This window comes from Strix uralensis, chromosome 5, assembly GCF_047716275.1.
Source record: "Strix uralensis isolate ZFMK-TIS-50842 chromosome 5, bStrUra1, whole genome shotgun sequence".
NCBI classification, from domain to species: domain Eukaryota; kingdom Metazoa; phylum Chordata; class Aves; order Strigiformes; family Strigidae; genus Strix; species Strix uralensis.
The window spans coordinates 56,252,654-56,270,777 of NC_133976.1; the positions used below are offsets into that span (position 1 = coordinate 56,252,654).

At 44.2% G+C, this 18,124-nt stretch overlaps 3 protein-coding genes and 1 non-coding gene across 7 annotated transcripts in view; all 4 read left to right on the forward strand.

Annotated features, from left to right (window-relative positions):
• Window positions 1–9,406, forward strand: part of UBN2 (ubinuclein 2) — a 55,107-nt gene extending 45,701 nt beyond the window's left edge. Inside the window, exon 17 of the mRNA XM_074870980.1 lies at window positions 67–9,406. Within this exon, the coding sequence (XP_074727081.1) occupies window positions 67–116 (50 nt within the window). The 3' untranslated portion in view covers window positions 117–9,406. The remainder of the gene's footprint in view (window positions 1–66) is intronic.
• Window positions 9,407–9,772: 366 nt separating this feature from the next.
• Window positions 9,773–9,845, forward strand: TRNAR-CCU (transfer RNA arginine (anticodon CCU)). Its single transcript has one exon. It is a non-coding gene; the product is annotated as a tRNA-Arg (tRNA).
• A 448-nt stretch (window positions 9,846–10,293) lies between these two features.
• Window positions 10,294–10,948, forward strand: FMC1 (formation of mitochondrial complex V assembly factor 1 homolog). The gene is made up of 2 exons (XM_074870986.1): window positions 10,294–10,541; window positions 10,697–10,948. The coding sequence occupies exons 1-2, from the start codon at window positions 10,404–10,406 to the stop codon at window positions 10,889–10,891; spliced, it is 333 nt and encodes a 110-aa protein (XP_074727087.1). The 5' UTR covers window positions 10,294–10,403; the 3' UTR covers window positions 10,892–10,948.
• Window positions 10,949–13,746: 2,798 nt separating this feature from the next.
• The window catches only part of LUC7L2 (LUC7 like 2, pre-mRNA splicing factor), a 34,948-nt gene continuing 30,570 nt past the window's right edge, over window positions 13,747–18,124 (forward strand). The window contains exon 1 of one of the 4 annotated variants that reach the window (XM_074870982.1): window positions 13,747–14,117. In XM_074870982.1, coding sequence (XP_074727083.1) covers window positions 14,057–14,117 — 61 coding nt within the window. In that variant the 5' untranslated portion in view covers window positions 13,747–14,056. The remainder of the gene's footprint in view (window positions 14,118–18,124) is intronic. The other 3 variants (XM_074870981.1, XM_074870983.1, XM_074870984.1) reach the window with 3 other exon arrangements.

Consider the following 18,124-nt stretch of genomic DNA (forward strand, 5'->3'; position numbering starts at 1 on the left):
GTTATTAAAATAAAAGTTCACTCATGCTTTTAATCTTCCTTTTCTTTTCCTGTCTCTAAACTACAGATGGAGGCCAAAGTAAAGGGGACACTAAGTTACAGCGGAAAAACCAGTGACTTCTGGACAAGCAAGGGAGCTGAAGCAGTTCTGGTTGGCTGACAGAATCTGCCCAGTTGGGAAAGTGCTTATTGTCACAGGGCTGCTGTTTCTGTCGATGTTTACATATTCTGATCCCAAGCACTGTGGTGAGAGGAAGAAGAAAAATAAAACAATACTTGATCAAAGAGAGAAGGAAAAGGAGGACTGGTCCTCCTGGTCATGCAGACTGGTCATAGTTTGATCTTGCCTAAAGAAACAAGCTTTTTTTTATTGCTCTGATTGGCTTTTAAAAGAAATTGATCGTCAAACCCACAGCAGCACAAACATTTTTTTTTTTCTGGGTGATGTCCAATGAAGAGTTGAAAGCATGAGAGGAGCTAGAATAGGTTTCTCCATCCATTGTGTAAGGTGGAATCATCCACTTCATTAGTGCTCAAAGTGCCCAGTATAAGATAATGTGTAGGTCCTGAGTGTACTACATGGTTGTGGACCAAAGGTTATGTAGAGTAGAGATGGTGCTGGGATACTTTGCATTATAATTAAACCCTTACACAAATACAGTTTCTGATATGGGCATTTTTCCAGCTTTACAAGGCTGTTTGGCTTTAGGGAGCCTACAGATGTATGCAGTCTCATTGGAGTTGTCTTCAAAAACAGATCTCCTGGTACATTGAGATGTGAGACACAGACTACTGGGAAATACCTTCCTCCTTGTTTGATTTTTTTTTTTTAATATAAAGATTCTTATTTAAGGGAGGAAGGAGATGGAAATTTCTCAATTTACATGAAAAGGAAACCCACATTTTATTGGTCAGACTAGCATTTCTTTCCCACATCTTTTTTTTTTAAAGGCACACTGATTTTTTTCAGTCCTCTGATTTGTTAAACTTTCTTTTTCCTTTGCCTTGTGCTTATCCGCTACTGAAATTAAGTAATGTTCTACTCATGTCTTCTATAAAACACAACCAGTTCTTTACTCATTCTAGATCTTCCTCATCTTTCATCTAACTCCTCCCAAAAGTCATGCATTACATTGATTTGCTAGTTAAAGAAAGCTGATTGTGACCTGTTCCAGAGCCAGGTTAATACTACTTCAGGCGTTAGCCAAAGAGGAGTCGTTCAAAAGCGACCAGAGGTGCCTTCTCTTCTGGGGGCTGAATGGGTTGTCTCCAGCATTTCCAGCCCCTGCTAGCCTGGGGAGTTCCTGACCTGAACTCTTCCTTACATGGTAGCACAAGACTGCAAAGCTGGCTTTTTAAATTTTTTTTAGATAGCAATACATCGACCAGTTCATTTGTAAGGTTAGGAAGTATCCAGCACGTGTTGCACTTTCGACACTAGGACGGAACTTTGCTGTTGAGTCCCTTGTACTGTCAGATAAAAAGTGAGAATGGCAGAAACTGAAATAAGTCATAGGAGAAAGGAGCAAATAAAATAGTATGATGCCCTTCTTCAGCCCCGAAACATTCCTTTGATCAGAGATGCTGAAATTCCTAGTAACTAGTCTTTCCAGTAGTTTGATTTGGGATTGAACCAGTGACTACTGGTTATCTCACACCTTCCAGAGAGACTTTGACCCATGGATAATGAATCTTCAATGGTTTTTGCTAGATTAACTTATAGCTTTCAGGTTTCTTTTACATGTGATTTATTTTTCTTAGACCAGACAACAATTTCTTTTCTATTTAGAGCTCATTTTAATTTTATATAAATATATATACGTGAATTTAAAATAATATATATTGTGTATTTAGTATAAAAATGTTGGGTTGAGCTCAGCAATAAATGTTTTTGCACAACACTTCTGTGAAAGACAGATTGAATTAAAATAAGATGCATTAGTTCATTAATTTCACTCCACAGCATCTGCCAATTAAATGCTTTTTAGCTAGTGCTAATGTTTTGTATGTGGTGTGTTGATTAGATAAGCTTGCATCTCCATCAGCGAGGTTATTTAGGGTTGAAACATACAGCTACATAGACTCTGGCATTCTTAATACTGTGCAAACGCTGTCAAAATACCATAAACTATTTAGAATGCAAGCTTTATCTGATTTTTTTTTTTTCTCAAGGAAGGGTTGAAGGAAGACAACTTTTGGTTTTTGAGGCCTAACAGTTCTGGCAGGATGCTAGTTCTCTGAACTATGTCTAACCTGATACTTTTAAACAATGCATGTAGCTAAGGGAGCTGCAGCAGGGAGCCATCAAGCAGCAATATATTTAAAAGACCCTATCCTGAGAGTTCTACCTCTTCTATGTTTTCCTCATCAAGGCATCTCATTCAAATTGCCATCTTTTGTCTTCATACTTAATGAAATTTTAGATTGGGAGATTTGGAGCCCTTTATCTACAGCACAAATTGCCTTTCAGCATTCCTCTCTTCCTGGAAGTATGCCTCATCTTCAGTCGAGGAGTATCTTCTCTAAATCTTAAGGAGGGTAGGAGTAGTTCTGTCTGTGTGGCCTATTGAGCTTCTCAGTCTTGGGGAAACAAGTAAACTAATACTTACTGTGGAAATAGGTAGTAGGATGATGAGAATAAAGACAACCATACATTGTTTGTGAAGCCAGTTCAAACAGCCCCCCAGAGGGTAACTGTTTTCAGTCATTACATTCCTGAGCTTCTTTGGAATCGGCAGCATAGCAATGAAAGGGTCTACCTTCCCTGTTCCCTATTCTCTGATTAAACCTAGCAAGGCCAGATCAAAGGAAATAATAGGGTGGCTCCCAGAGACCTTTGCAGGTAGCATAAACTGGATGGGGAAGTGAAAGATTTCTGCAACGTCCAAATGCAAATTAGGTTAATGTTTTACTATTTTCTGCACAGCAGCTCTTCTAAAGATGTTCTCCCCTAAGTTTTTACTACTTTTTAAGGGCCTTTGTTAATAAATAAACTGTAGTTGTACATACTAAATAACCCTCAGTATTCACAAGCAATAAGAAAGCCAAGTAGAGCTGTCTTTTCCAGGCAGCAGGGCTGACCTTGGTTTGGGGACTGTATATGAGCTAACATGTGAAGCTCACTGAAAGCCCCGAACAAATGCAAGCAATAATTTCAAACATAGGTTTTAGATGTTAAAACCGTCTGGGTAATATTTTCTGCTACATGATCCAAAGTCCCAAAAGTCATGGTAGCTATTTTAAATCCTTGCGAGACACTTGCAAAGAGAGAAAGCAGGCTAGATTAAAAACAGGCTGCAAAGTTTCCTGGTACCTTGGACTATAACTGCAGTGTTCTCCCACTCCAAGATGCAAATGGCCAAATCACTTTGTCCAGCCTTCTCTGTTGATTTGAGATACATGACTAATACAGATAACTAAGTCACAAGTGTGGATGCTGTGGGTTTCACATCTGTTTTCTGCTAATCAGAAGTAACTTTTAATTACTTGGGTTCTGCTTCTTGTTTGAATCCGATCAAAGTTGTCTGATGCACAGATTTGGGGGTGGGACAGGTGTCAAGAGCCTGTTTCCTTCCTGCAGTCCCATCACCTGACCCTTCCTCCACACTCCTTCTCCACTTGGTGCAAGACCCTTGAGGACATGAAAACAGAGAAATCCTGCAACTCTCCCAAGCTGCCATCAGTTGTGTGAACCATTAACCCTCTGGGAGTCATCTTGGACTCCGGTTAACTTTATCACATTTGCTGCTACATTCATAAAATGAACTTTTGGCTGTATTTATTAGCAAATTTTAATCTAGTTTACAATTTTTTGTTTTCTTTTGAGTAGTTTTTGCCCACAGATGGTTTAGAAGTGTTGGGGTGTTTGGGTTGGGGTTTTTTTTGTTTTGGGGGTTGGGGGTTTTTTTTGAGTGAATTGGTGAAGGCACAGTGGTCCCTCTTCTGCTTTTGTTTTGGATTTTGAAGATGGCATTGCAGGGGAAACCTGCAGCCAAGCCAAGCTGTGGAAGGCTTCCTCCCACACCTAACTTTCATCTTTTGCTGAATTTGGGGGGAAATCATTAAAGGGACACTTGCTTTTTGTTTGGGTTTGGTGTTTTTTTTTTTTCCATAAAATGAACCAGAAGGTGAAAGCAGTAGGTAAATGACTGATTAATTAACACTTTATGCAATTTTAATTTTATAGAAATTAAAAAAAGGTTGGTAGATTTTGATTGGTCCTAGCTCTGGTGAAATGGCTGTTACCCTCCATGACTTACTTGATTCAGGCCTTTGTCCTTTGTTTAAGTGCCTTTTTTTTTTTAATTTTATTTCCCTACCCTCTTTAAACTGTTCTCAGAGATCCTGAAGTGCTGGAAGGCATTTTGGAAGAAATCTTAAGCTTGCCAAGATGGCTTTATGCTGTTATACTATTTTTTTCCCTTTTGTAAAGAAAAAAAAAAGTGTGTAACGCGTGTAACTTCATAGCTGCTGTACCATGGCGTTGGTTCTGTGTGCTTGTGCATTCTTTCTCTCTCACACTCACACACGTGCACACACACACATACAGCAATATTCCTGAGAAACCTCTTCATCCTTCTACATTCTGCTGTCTCTGTTAAACACTTAAAAGGTGAACATTTGTGCAAAGATGGCAGTACAATAAAAGAGTGTGTGTGTGAGTGTGCGTAAATGTGTATGAGAGAAATGAAGTGGCTAGTGGGAATGAAACTTCTTGCATTTTTCTCTGAAGGTTTTAGATTTGGATATTAATTAGATTATGAGTAAAACATTATGGGCCTTGTCTGGCAACCTTATTAAATACTGGACCACTTCACACAGTTACTGAGTCTGAGGCAAAGACGTGTGGCTGACAACCCCAAGGAGGTGGGGGGAAAATAAGGTTAAAATAGCAGCTTGCAACAAGTTTGAGTTGAGATGAATTGCAAGGAATCTTGTGTGCAGCTAGTCACATCTGCTTGACACCAGTTATTGCAAGGATTCTCACATTTACCAAAGCTGTCACTTTCTACCATGCATCATATGTAAGAAGGAATTTGGTAAAACCTGCAAGAGTGCAGCTGCTAATTGAAGTTAAACCTGGCTGTGCTTCACATGCTGCCTAAATCATTCACCATTAAGTACTTTTCTAGTTGTACTTTTTCTCAATTCATTTAGATTTCATTAACGGTTTGTTCTCTTAATATAAAACAAACAGTAAGTTCATGTGTTGTTAGCTGCAAGTAAGCCATCATAATATGTCTGCTTGTTTCCTTGTTATCTAGCAAAATTAGCAATCTGCAATAGATCATCTAGTGATTTTTAACAATCTGTGCCTAGGATCTAACTTATTATAAACATGCATACCTGAAATTAGGAATTCACTTGTTGGCCAAGTGTTAAACTTAAGGTAATGTATGTATGTGTCATTAGACTGTGCTAGTTCTGTGGTGTGCTTCCCCTGGGAAAGATCTAATTTTGAGTTGCAATATGAAAAGGAAGCATTTACTTTCTAGAATGGGAATGGAATGAGAAGTCCTTCATAGGTGGAGAACCCATCTAGAGAGCAGAAAATAAGATATCAAATACAACATGTTCCCGCGGCAGAGAACAGCATAACTATTTCAGTTCTTAGCTTGTCTTCACATGTTTGAGTGAACCTGTTTATGTAAACTAGGCCATAGGCGGATTTCTTCTACGAATCTAATGGTGCCAGTTAAAGATAGGATTATTGCTGGTAGCTCAGCCAGTTGGAGTGATGGTGAGGGTGCTTCTTAATCTGCCTTAGGTGCATCAGTGATGTTACTTCAGTGAAGTTTGCCACATCCACCTGTGGCAGTCAGCTGAGCTAACTTGGCTCTTCTGTTGCTGTTTAATTCATTTTGGGCACACATGCTCTTTATCCTAGGCTGATCTGTGAGATAGGGAATCTGCAGCTGGTGATGATGGTTGACTGTTGCAGTCTTTTTTACCAAATTCAGCTGTTGTGAAAATCTGTCTCTGTCTACTGCTTAAGAAATCACTGCCAAAATAAGCAGCCAGAAGTATGCTTACTGGGCCACTGGAAAGATAACCATTGTGTAGGGAAATGCTTTGTTTGTGGAAACTTCTGGTGTGGCTTCATCATCCTTTTTCTATGACCTGGTGATCCCTTGCTGCTGTAATAGCCTTTTGGGGCCATAGAAAGCCCTGCTGCTGCTATGAGTTATGCTGAGAGATCAGCATGGCCTGGAACTGGCCCAAAACTGGGGAAGTACAAAGATTCCCTACAGCTGTTTTTGCACACTCCTCATAAATAAAACTGTGCTAATCTTGTCAGTAGTCAAGGATATAGGTCTGTATTTTGTAGCCATTTTTGACAGCTATAATTCTACAGAGCAACTCTGGAAAAAAAATAATACATGTTTCGTATCTAGAAGCGAATTTCAGTCTCTTCCCTTGCCGTCATCTCCTGCTTAAATAATGACCGTTAACTAGTAAGTTTTTCTTTATGTTGAAGTAATCCAAAGCAAGCAGTGTACACTGTTTGACTCCTATCATGCTCAATACTAAGGGGTTTCGGGTTGCGGGTTTTTTTTCTGCCCAGCAGATGTATTTTATCAACAGATAGTTATGATTGTTACTGTCTAGTACCAAGAGAAGAAGGGAGGGAGAGAATCAACCAAAACTAGTCAGGAGATACCACCATCGTAGGCCAAACCAAGTAGCTGCTAAGGCAGCCAGAGGTTTTTTTGAGACTTACCAGATTTCACGAGAGGAGCGGGGAGTGGGGGAAGAAACTTTCTTGTGTTCTCAGCTTTTTCCAGATAAGGCCTTAGTTTGATTAGTAGTCACTAATATCAACTATGCAGATAAGTATTTACGTGTTTCAGTGTTACATGCATTCCTTCCCCCAGCTACCCCTCTTAACACATGTTGGAAGTTTTACCCAAAGAAAATGGAATATTTTTTGAATGTCTGTACTGCAGAAGTCTTTTTTGCTAATGTGAAGAAAGAAATTTGTATTTAAAAAAAAAAAAAACCCTTTCACTGGTACAACACCTAGGGTCAAGTGTCATGAAGTTGCTTCAAGAGGGAAACTAAAATCACTTCTTGTGACAGGTTTTACTCTGAGAGTTTTTTAGAATATTCAGCTCTCAAAAATGGGTTAAGAAGCCGCAGCAATGTTTTGGGTTTTTTTTAATGTACAGATTGGATTTGGGGAGAAACTAATGAGACATGCCAGGTTTCCTTCCGGTATCAGAAGTGAATTAAATCAATTTCTCACTTAAATGAAGTTGCTTCTAAACAAGGGGAGTTATCAGCTACACAGTAGCTGGATCTTTAAATAAAAGCTAAATCGTGATCCCCAGGTATTTCTCGCTGATCTTTTTAGTCTTGTTGTATGTAACTACAAATGACAATTTAGCTCAGAGGTGAGAACTGTAGTGTGTGTTTTATTGCCAGTGATTCCATCATGTAGCAATTAGTACCATGTTCTTGCATAGTTCTCAAGATCCATACTGAAAATAGATGAAGAAATTTTTATTTTTGGACTACTGCTTAAAAAAACTACAAAATTAACTACTAGTTTTTACCCCAAAAGTCTACTGAGCAGCATTATATTTTAGCAGTTAAACTAGTACCCTTGTTATGTGATTTGTCTCTTGTAGTCGTCTTTTACTGAGGGTTAGAAGCATTTCATAAGTAATCCTTAAAATGTTGGCATTCTCTATAAGTCAAATGCTTGTAATAAAAGGGCATCTGTGATAACTTCTGATGTTACAAAAGCACTATGTTCAGAATATTTCATTGGGAAAACAACCAGGTGTGGGTGCAAGTCCCTTTAGTTCTGCCTGATAGGCTCAGTCAAGAGCAGAGCTTCCAAATACCTGCCTGCACAGCTAATGGTAGTGGGCGTCATCCCCTCGACAGGAGTTTGGCCTCAGTATCCTTTGTTTGATGTCACTTTTAGTATATATACATATGTATTTTAGCAAGTTTGGATATAGCCAGCTTAACTGTACCTGACTTGCTGTGATCCCCAAGACAATGAAAGGCTGAGAAACAGTTGGACAAAGTGTTCTCCTGCCTTTCACTAGGTAGCTCAGAACAAAGAGCTGGCCAAGTCTTTAGTTATAAACGTTAAGTCACAGCTAGAATTCTTTGCATTCCTCAGCTTCAAGCAAAGGAGTGCACAGTTACTACAAGATGGCAAACCTGTTTGAGTTGGTGATTCCTGTGATGCTTTTACTCAGTCCAGCATGAATTTGTACAAGGTCACCTTCCTCTTTTTAATACTCACATATTTCGGATCATAGGGCTTAGTGATGGAGAGAGGATCTTAACAGCCGTGTGCTTACCTGATGAGCTCTCCAGAGAAACTCCCCTGTGAAATGCTTCCCTCTTGTGACAACAAGCCTGAGCAACCAAATGCAGCTACATTTGGGTGGTTAACACCACTTTCATTTGAATTTTTAGGGAGGTATGTTCCAATAACTTCAAGGGATACTGTGTTTTAAATGTGTGATTTCTTTCCTCTCTCCTTATAAAACTGGACCTGAACACAAGTTTTGAGTTGTTGGGTTTTTTTGTAATAATCTCAGGACCTGAAAGATTGTAGCATTTAGTGTGTCTTAAAAATGATGTACTGTACCAGCCATGGATTTTGTAAATACACCTGTCTCCCTTTTTTGTATTTTAATTTTTTAAAAGTGTGTAAGGCTCATTGCCAGAGGAACTGGTGCCTGCTTAATTTCCATCCTGAACTGAAGCAGGAAAAGGAAGAAGCTGCTGCCACAAAAGCCTGCATCAGTTCCAAATGTGTATATTGTTCTGGTCAGTTTAATGGCTGTTAGTCTTTTGTTAGCTGGGAAGCTGGTCTGTTCCCCTGCACGTTCCAGTTGTGGCTAGCAGAGCCCTATCAGGGAGACTAGTTTTAACTCTCTTCCATGTGACTACTTGATGTTTTCACTCCTTCCAGATACTCAGGTTTGCTATCCCTGAGAAGTCTGATGTTTTCAGAGGTCAGGACTATTTGCCCTCTGCAAGAATAGCTGGAGAGCATTTCTCGTTTTATCAGTGCTTTGGTCCAAACACAGTCATAGGATTTTTATCCTGTGAACCCTGCAGATAACGCCGCCTCCACCTGTTCCGAGAGGGACTTGCCCTTTTTATTTTCTGCTTTCCTGAAAGGAGTGCAAAGATTTTTTTGGCAGCAGACTTTGCTCTGGGATCCAACCTTGCTGGCAGACCCCTGTTCTGCAGTAGGAGCCTTACTCAATTCGGCGTAGCTGTTCCCTGTCCCTAACTGCGACAGGCTTTTTCATGAGTGTACTTTTTTTTATGTGTCATGTGTCTGTGCTGTATTAAATAAAGAGGAATGTACATATTAGCTCCATCTCTGTGATTTCTCACAAAAATAAAGATGCAAAAACGTTTCAGTTGAAGGGTTGTCGCTTGGGGCTTTTTGTTGGGTTTTTCACTGTGTTTTGGGGGTGGTGAGGTGCTGGCTTTCTTCAGTCAGGGTGACCATACAGGCAAGGGCAGTACTGTGACAAGGAGCAGCACTTCAAAGCTATCAGAGGAGTAGCACAGAAGGGAGCTTTTCCCTTTCGGAGTGCGTTATTCCAAGGCACAGTCTGGCGCCCAGGCCGCGCTCCCTCCCCGCGCTCCCAGTGGGCCACGCGGCAGGAGCCTTCCGGCCCGCGCGTGGGGAGGCGCTGCCCAGTTCGCGGCCTCCGATGCTTTCCATAAAAGGAAGCGGGGCGGGGACAGCAGAGAAGTACCAACACAGAAAAACCTCTCTCGCGGCAGCCCCAGTGGCCTAATGGATAAGGCATTGGCCTCCTAAGCCAGGGATTGTGGGTTCGAGTCCCATCTGGGGTGGGCGTTTTTTTTTTCACCTTGTCCCGCTGAGCCAAGACGGCCGCGACCCCCCAGCGGCTCTGCAACGCTCAAACCGCGCCGGCTTTCCTGAGCCGCGGGTCTGCGTCTCCTGGGGTTTCTGAGCGTCCCCCGTTGGTTCTAAGGAGCTGCAGATCGTTTTAAGACCGGAGGCCTCAGAAACAAGCGTGGTACGGGAAGGGCCCACGGCCCAATTCGGCTTGCCGCAGTGGGACGGGCCCGTCGGGGGCGCAGGTCGCTGGCGGGTCGCTCCTCCCCTCCTAGCGCGAGGCGGGGGGCCGGGGCGCGCGCACGGCCGCCGGCGGTCGACCTCCGGCACTTGACCTCCATTGATGGCGGGGGAAGAGGAGCCGGCGATCGTTCGACTCGGCGCTCGACTGCCCGCGCTGGCGGAGCCGCGCCCTGAGGGAGCGTGCGCAGCCTCGCGCCCCCCGGCCGAGGGCGTGCGGACGAAGGCGGCTCGCGCCGGCCGCTTCGTTATTGGCCGTCGCAAGCGAGGCGGCGGCGCTCGATTGGTCGGCGGACGGGTAGGGGCGGAAGATGGCGGCGCTGGGCTCTCCGCTGCGGACCTTGCGCGGGCTCCTGCGGGAGCTCCGCCACGCCAGCGGCCGGGCGGGCCGCCCCTACCGCGACACGGCCGCCTACCAGCACATTGTCGCGGCCTTCCGCGCCCACCGGGTACGCGCGAGCTCCCCCGCCCCTCCCGCCTGACACCCCATGGGGAGGTGAGGCGAGGCGGGGGCGCCTCTACCGCGGCCGCGCAAGCGCAGCGCGGGAGCCCGTGGCTTCGGCGGGAGGTGAAGTCTCCGGGGCTTGTTCCCTTCTCTCGGCAGGTCACCAGCGAGAAGCTGTGCCGGGCCCAGCAGGAGCTGCACTTCCAGGCTGCCACCTACCTCTGCCTGCTCCGCAGCGTCCGGGAGCACACGGCCCTTCATCAGGAGTATCACGGCAAGGGCGAGCGCTCGCCTGAGGAGGTCGCCGGCCTGGTGGGCTTCAGGCTGCCTCAGCAGCCGGGAGGGAAGGGTTGAGATGATTCTGCTGCGTTACCTATTTATTCCTGAATAAACATCCTAGAATTATCGGAACGGGGTGGGTTTTCCAGCTTGTGTTTTCTGTCAGTTTGAGGTTGCCGGTATGGTGTGAAAGAGCCATAACTGGGAATCCCTCTCAGTTTATGAAGCATACCAGACCCAGCCCGTTGATCTGGACGTGTGGTATGACAGGCAGCCTCCACGGAGTGAGAGAAAGGCTGTAGTGGAAAAACGTGACAGCCTTCACTGCTAAACTATTTAAGAAGTTGCAAGGGTTCTTGGTTTCCCCCCTCAAAATCTGTAGGTAAGAGAATTTGCCCATTTAATGTAGGATTTTTCCAGCCACATTCTGTATGTGGGGAATTTTCTACTTCCCAAGAGCAAAGACACTTTCTTTGGAACGTTCTGGCAAGCACTGCAGTAGCACAAATCTCTTTCATGTTGAAGGGTGGCTTTTTTTTTTTCCATGGCAGTGAGCTAGTAGTAACAGCAGAGATGAATACTACTTAAGGAATTAATTACATGTTTCTCAGCATCTCTGAGCAGTTGACTCTGTGACTGTAGGCTTCCTGTGCTGTTCTTACACACTGTGAATGTCAGAAAAATTTAATTAGGCAGTGAACTGATTACTGCCAGTTACTCTAGATATACAAAGCAGGCTGCTGTTTTCTTGCTTGTCATGCAATCTGGAACAGCAAGAAAAGAAATACTGGCTTGAATTGTTGGTGCTCTCTTCTCAGAGATGCAAGATATGTGAGAAAGCTGTAATAAGAATGACTTAATAGTAGCTAAAAATGTGAGGCTTGTTTACATGGAGGAGGAGCTATAAGCAAGGCTAACAAAAGAGTGCTTGTTTGGGGTTTTTTTCTAGCAGGGAAAACAAAGTATTCTGTCAGAAAAGCACTGCAAATATAATTATTTCGTCTAAATTTATACATTTTCCTTCCCCTGTATTTAAAACTCAGGGATAGCTTAATCCCCAAAGTATAGTGGATAGGCACAATAGCTCCTTAAAACTGGGGAGATCTGGGCTACTTAGGTAAAGCAAGGAGATGTGAACTACAAGTTTTAAGATACTGTAGACCAAAAATCTGGTTTGCAATTCTTGCAGTGTCTCACTTGTTAAACTGGTGAGGTTTTGGAAAAGTGTTGATATCACAGATGGGAAAGTACCAACCTATTTGCAGCTCAGTAGATGAAAGTTATGGGAAGTCACCATACCCTGAGAATGGCTGTGACGTATTTGTTGTTCTGAGTTATTTAGTCCAGCTGCTATATTCTGCAGTTTACTTTCCAGATCAGCTAGATGTTGGCTCCATCCAAAGCCTGTAGTATATTGCTCCAGAAGAAAAATAAATGGCTCACTGAAACCAGTTCTGGAAAAACTGAAATTTGGCCAGAAATAGATGGAAAAAGCAATCTTTGTTCTTTAGAAAGTACCTAGAGCTAAAGGTTGTATGGCGTGGGTACAAATAATAGCTAAAATGTTTCCATAGAGAAAATTTTAATCTGTATCTGTATCTCTTCCAGTTACTTCCCCTACAATCCAAAGTAACGTAATGACTAACAAAAGTAAATTTAAATGCTAAAGAAAAAACAAAGCCAGGACATGTTCTGAATGGCTGAGGAGCACTGGATAGGGTATCTTTTCCTGAACTTGTTAGCGAAGATTCCTGTCTGAGCATTGCATCTTCCCTTGTGAAATCGAGATAATTGAGGGAGATTGTTGGGGGGTTTTTTAATGGCTTTTTACGTTGCCTTTTCTCTCTCACGTTAAGCTCACCTTAAAAGTTGAACATGACCCTGGGTGTGGACAGCTAGATCTGATTCTTTTGACAGTCATTGACAGCTTTTGGGCACTAGATGGCAACACGGTGGTTAAGAAAGGGATAGTCACAAAATGTAGGAGTTAGGATAGATAGAAAATTGTGAAAATATTTTTTCTGAGACTGGATCTTGGTGCTCTGTAAGTTGGATTAGCTACAACACGTTAACAGTAACTTGAATTTGAAGGAAGGTTCTCTAAAAAGCGGGTATTAAAGTAGCTTTTTCTCACCAGTGCAACCATAACTGCACTTGACAGTTTAAGACGAGAACGGAGCCATTAAAATGGTGCTGAATGTCAGTCAGATAAAGGGAACTGTGTTTTAAAAAGCGTATCCCATCTGTGCTGGCTCAGACGCACATATCCACTCACGCCTGTGTCTGCCTAGCCCTGATGTGTTCGTGCCCTCACGCGTTTAATAACTCGCTGCTGTCGCTCAGCAAGCGTCCCAGTGAAGAGAAGACGTGCCTGTCCCGGGATTAAGTAAGCGGGACCAGGCTGCTGGGCCGGGGGTAACACATCCGTTACACGGCCCAGGTTGCCTTTCTGCTTTGTATTAATTTCAGCTCAGCCACGTGCTTTGGCACGTTAGAATTAACCGTCCTGAAGCTGTTCCGGTTGGGTTTCCCCTCAGAGGCAAGAACCCGGGACGGACCCACCGGACCGGGTGCTGCCCGACTTCTTCCTGGGAGCGGAGCAGAGTGGGGTCCCCACCGCCACCTCCCGGAGCGCCCCGCCCGGCTCCGGGCAGGCGCAGCCACTGCGCACCAGGCCGCGACGCCACCGCCGCTGACCCGGAGACCGGGACGTCACGGCGGCTCCGCGGGGCCGCCCGACCAATCAGCGCGCCCCAGGGACCCAGCCCGGCGAAAGGCTGGACGGCCCAATCAGGGGCCCCGCCGCGGCGTGCGTCACCGGCCGAACGCCGCACGCCGTGGCCAATCAGCGGTCGGCAAGGCGCTGACGTCGCGGAGCGGACGAGAGGGTGTAGGGCGCGTGCGCGTGGGTTTCCGTTACCGCTGGCGCGCGCGCGTGGCAGGCGTGAGAGGAAGCGGGAGGAGCGGAGGGGGGAGGGGAGGCGGCGGCGGCGGCAGCAGCAGCACCACCACCACCACCACCGAGGCCGGCGCGAGGCAGGTTTCCCGCTCCACCTTCCACCGGGAGCGCGAGACAGAGGCAGCGCCGGCTTTACCCCCCCCGCGGCGTCGGGGAGCGGCTCCGCCCGGGCCCGCCAGTGACGCGAGGGGGAGGGCTGAGCGCCGCGCCGGGCCTCGGGCCTTGTAGGCCGCTGTCGGCGTGACTCGGCCGGGCCGGGCCGGCCCTCCCGCGCGCTCAAGATGTCGGCGCAGGCCCAGATGCGCGCCATGCTGGACCAGCTCATGGGCACGTCCCGGGACGGTAAGTGCCCCCCAGCCGGGGCGGGGGAGGGAAGGAGGGGGTGGAGCCGCCGAAGCCCCCGAGGTCACGTCGGTACCGGGCAGGCCGGCCAGCCGTTCACCGTGATTGGCAGGGCTGGGGCCCGCTCCCTGCGCGGGGTTGGGCCTGCCGAGGCCGTAGGTCAGCGGCAGGGTGGGGGCTTTCGGCGCTGCCGCCCCCGGGGCTCGGAGGAGCCGGGCTCCGCCTCCCCCCGCGGAGCTGCCAGCGCCAGCCGTTGTGCGGGCGGCAGGAGGCCGTGCTGCCGTTTCAGCTGCTGTTTAAGGGCTCGCAGCGGAACTGCGCCGCTAAAGGCGCGCTGGCGGAGCCTTCCCGCGCGGATCACCTCTGAGGGAGGCAGCAGTTGACTAAGATTCAGGTCATGGAGGGGAACAAACCAAAAAATCCCCCCAAACCAACAGCGGCTTCAGTAGAGCAGGGGTTTTTTGTGTGCTATTACAGTTTTGTCTAAAGTCTGACCCAAACCATCATTTCAGTCAGCAGGTGGGTATGGCTGTTGCTTTCAGAAAGAGTGTAGTTAACTCGAGTGGATGAACTCTTTTAAAAACAAACAAGCCCCGAACAGCTAACTAAAAACTTAACATCTAGAGGCAGTAATCCCGAGAGGGAGATACTAGATGTACTGTGAGGTTTAAGATCACTCTGCGGTCGCATAGTGAACTGAAGATTATCGCTGCGTAAAGCTGCTCAGAATTTTTATCAGGGTGTGTGGTGATCAGCGTGAAAGTTTGAACTGGTAGTTGCCCATAAATCCATATGGTTTGAGGGCTGCTAGAAAAGAGCAGTTCCTGTTGTGCTGTGTAGTATTTTATTTACAAACAAGAGAATACTGCACCTGAGGGAAGACAGCAATTAGAGATTATTTAAATGTTCTGCATGTTGTACTCCCTCTTACAGATGTGTTACATGTTTGTTTAAGCTTCATGATGAATTAATGGTTACCTGTTTTCCCATGCACTGAGTAGGATGTATGAGCTGGGTTGTACCTTGTATGTACCGGTTATCTGTTGGTACAGGGTAACGTGATCTGAGAGCTTTTTTTAGTACAATGTAGGATTTTAAGTAAATGTAACTACTTTTCACGTACCCAGTATATCATGAATGCTTTCTGCTAAATGCCTGTAGTTGTTTTAAACAGGGATGTGATAATCTCATTGGAAAATTACTGTTTTTTCAGAGCAAGGCTGCTTAGGTAGTAGTCATTGTGCAGGATCTGACTTAGGGTGTTTTTGTCTTGCCCCGGAAGATTTTTGAATACCTCCTGTTGTGGCTGCACATGTCAAAGTGCTTGGCAAAGTAACATTGTGCTCATGAAACTAGGGTTTCCCGGTGTTGGCACCTAGATTGCTGCCTCAGAGCTACCAAAGACTACACAGAAGGTTTACAGCAGGGGGCTGTTTCAATTTGTAAATGTATTTTGTATTGGGTTGTGGGAGAAGAGTGTGATTTACCTGTGACAGCTGCTTAAAAATGATAAGTGGCTAAGATCTAAACCAGGAAAAGAAATTTCGTACTAGATTTCCATTAGCTTTGTGAAAAAGCAGTTATTTTATTGATAATTATATTCCCCCCTTCCACCTGCCCAGTAATTCCCAAACCACATGTGCTGAACTGTTTAGAAACTGTCTAGAGAGGAGGCATTTAAACAAAATTGGCAGGATGGGGAAGAATAAGGAGAAATGACTGCAAAACTGGCTTCTGTTATTGGATTAAGTGGGGAACTGAGGGTGTCAGTGTAACACTATTCTAGGGTTTTTTAAAAATTTAAAATCCAGTGGGGCATTATTTAAATTGAAGTGTGAACAGGGATTGAAAAATCATCCTTTTCTCTAGAGCTGGTACTTATTAAATTCAAGGCCAGGCTCAAGGTCATTGAAATACTGTTAACATTGAGAGCAGTGGGGATTGGGGTCGTCTGGTTTTTTTATGTTCCTATCACCTTTGACAAATTATTCTATTTCTAGTAATATGCAAATAGTTGCTTTTCATTAGAAAGTGGCATTTTTTTAATTTCTTGGTAGATCGTAAGTCTCATTTCACCACTTGTCCCCATTGCCTTTGGTTTTGCTCTGCCAGGCAGCAGAAGAGAGTTTAAAACGTTTGTAAAAAAAAAAAAAAAAAATAATAATCTTTCTTGGGTGATGTTTGTGTTTTATGTTGTTGAGAATTACCAAAGTGCTTTTTAATTTCCTGATTACAGTATTTTATACTTTACACAGTTTGGGGTTTTTTGTTTGGTGGGGGTTTTTTTGGAGGAGCCTAGAACGTGCAAGTTGAAAATTCTTACCTATATTAGAAAACGCAGATCAAACATTTGATCTTTTAAGTGGGAATAGAACAAACACAGAGGTAAATTCAAAATCAGTGGTGGTGCCTGAACATGTAGTCTGTATTGTTCGGAATTTACAGTATTATTTGTAGAGAACAGAAATGTGGTCTAAAAATTTTGAAAATTTTGCAATGAGATGCTCAAGTATGGCTTTAGGAGATGAGCTGTAGGTTGTAATTTGTGCACACTCATAACTGGTGTCTCAGGGGCCAGAATGGAGAAGCTCAGAGGGCATAGTTATAAAATGTTTTTATGGATTTGCTGTTAAGCACTGAGAACACCTAGAAAGCACAGTTCTGTATTGGTCAAATTGATTCAGAAAATACCCACTGAGCTGTAGGAATATTTATGATAAATAAGCTCTGTTAGTAAGGTGCCTTCTAATATCAAACGGGGTTGCCCAACATGTGGCTGTCTGGAAGTAGGTATGTGGCTCCTGGCCTACCCGTTGCTCTATCCTTTCTCAGAGGGCCCTATGCCTGCAGGCAAGGAGAACTGAGAGCTTTGTGACTTGCTTTGGCAACCTGCTTCCTCCTTTGTCTGAATTTTGGCGGTGGGATTGGTGCACCTGTAGTCACACACTCAGCGGGTGATGAACTGCTGCCTGGTACCTGCCAGGCTGTGATGTTCAGACGGCACAGTGCCGTGCTGCTCTGTGCTTGCCTTTGCTTATGTGACAGACACCTGACAGAGAAGTGAAACAGAAGGGACTGGGCAGATACTCTTCAGCAGTTTCCAGTGAGTTGCAGTTCTTAGAATTCATATGGGATATATAAAAATCAGTTGTATTGTTTATGTCAATACAATGAAATCATTCTGAAAATGGCAGGTATAGTCCTGTTAACACACCTGGAAGAGCACATTATTTAAAAACAAGTGTTTTTTTTAAAAATGTTAAATATACCTAACTTAAACTACTCTTGCATGCTTCTCTGATGATAGATGGAAAACCAGATTGGATGTGGACCATGCCAAAAATTAAAAAAAAAAAAAAGTGGCTGAAATTTTGATGTTAGTAAAAAGCTGGACTAATTTAATATAGTCATGACTGCAGATTGAAAAAAAAATCTTCTCTGAAGTATGCTATGCCAAGTACTGATAACCTGACATACTTAGAGAGGCTTAAATATAAACTACTGCATACACAGCGTGGGTTTCCCAAATACTGAGAAATAAGGAGTGCTGAAGACCGGGTGATATTCTTATGTACTTACATACGAATGTTTTCGTCATCCTGTTTTTTTTAATGTCAGCAGTTAAACTAAAGGACCTTTTATTACACATATCAATAGTTAAAAGTTTAGTTCGAGTTGTATTTATTGTTGATGACCAGAGCTGTGGGAACTGTTGCTCAGAAGTATTAGGAATAAGCTGATAGAAAAGTATGATTTTTATTTTTTAAAATACTGGTTTTCAACTGTAAAATTGATTAAACATTTTTTTATAGTATGCTTATGTAAGCCCCGTTTTTTTGCCATCCCTATTCTGTAGAAAACAGGAGTGATCCTTACAAATAGGATCATGACTGTTTTAAATAGATAGTCATTTGCAAATTGAAAGGTTAACAATTGATATTAGTACCCCAGGAATTTTTCTTTTTTTGGAATGTAGCTGAAATGAGCAAAGATCACCAAGTTTTCTT

What these genes read in the sequence shown, in the direction of transcription:
- FMC1 (XM_074870986.1), top strand. Translation starts at nt 10,404, where the DNA reads ATGGCGGCGCTGGGCTCTCCGCTGCGGACCTTGCGCGGGCTCCTGCGG. An exon ending in CGGCCTTCCGCGCCCACCGG is followed by an intron (nt 10,542 to 10,696) that starts GTACGCGCGAGC and finishes TTCTCTCGGCAG; the next exon opens with GTCACCAGCGAGAAGCTGTG.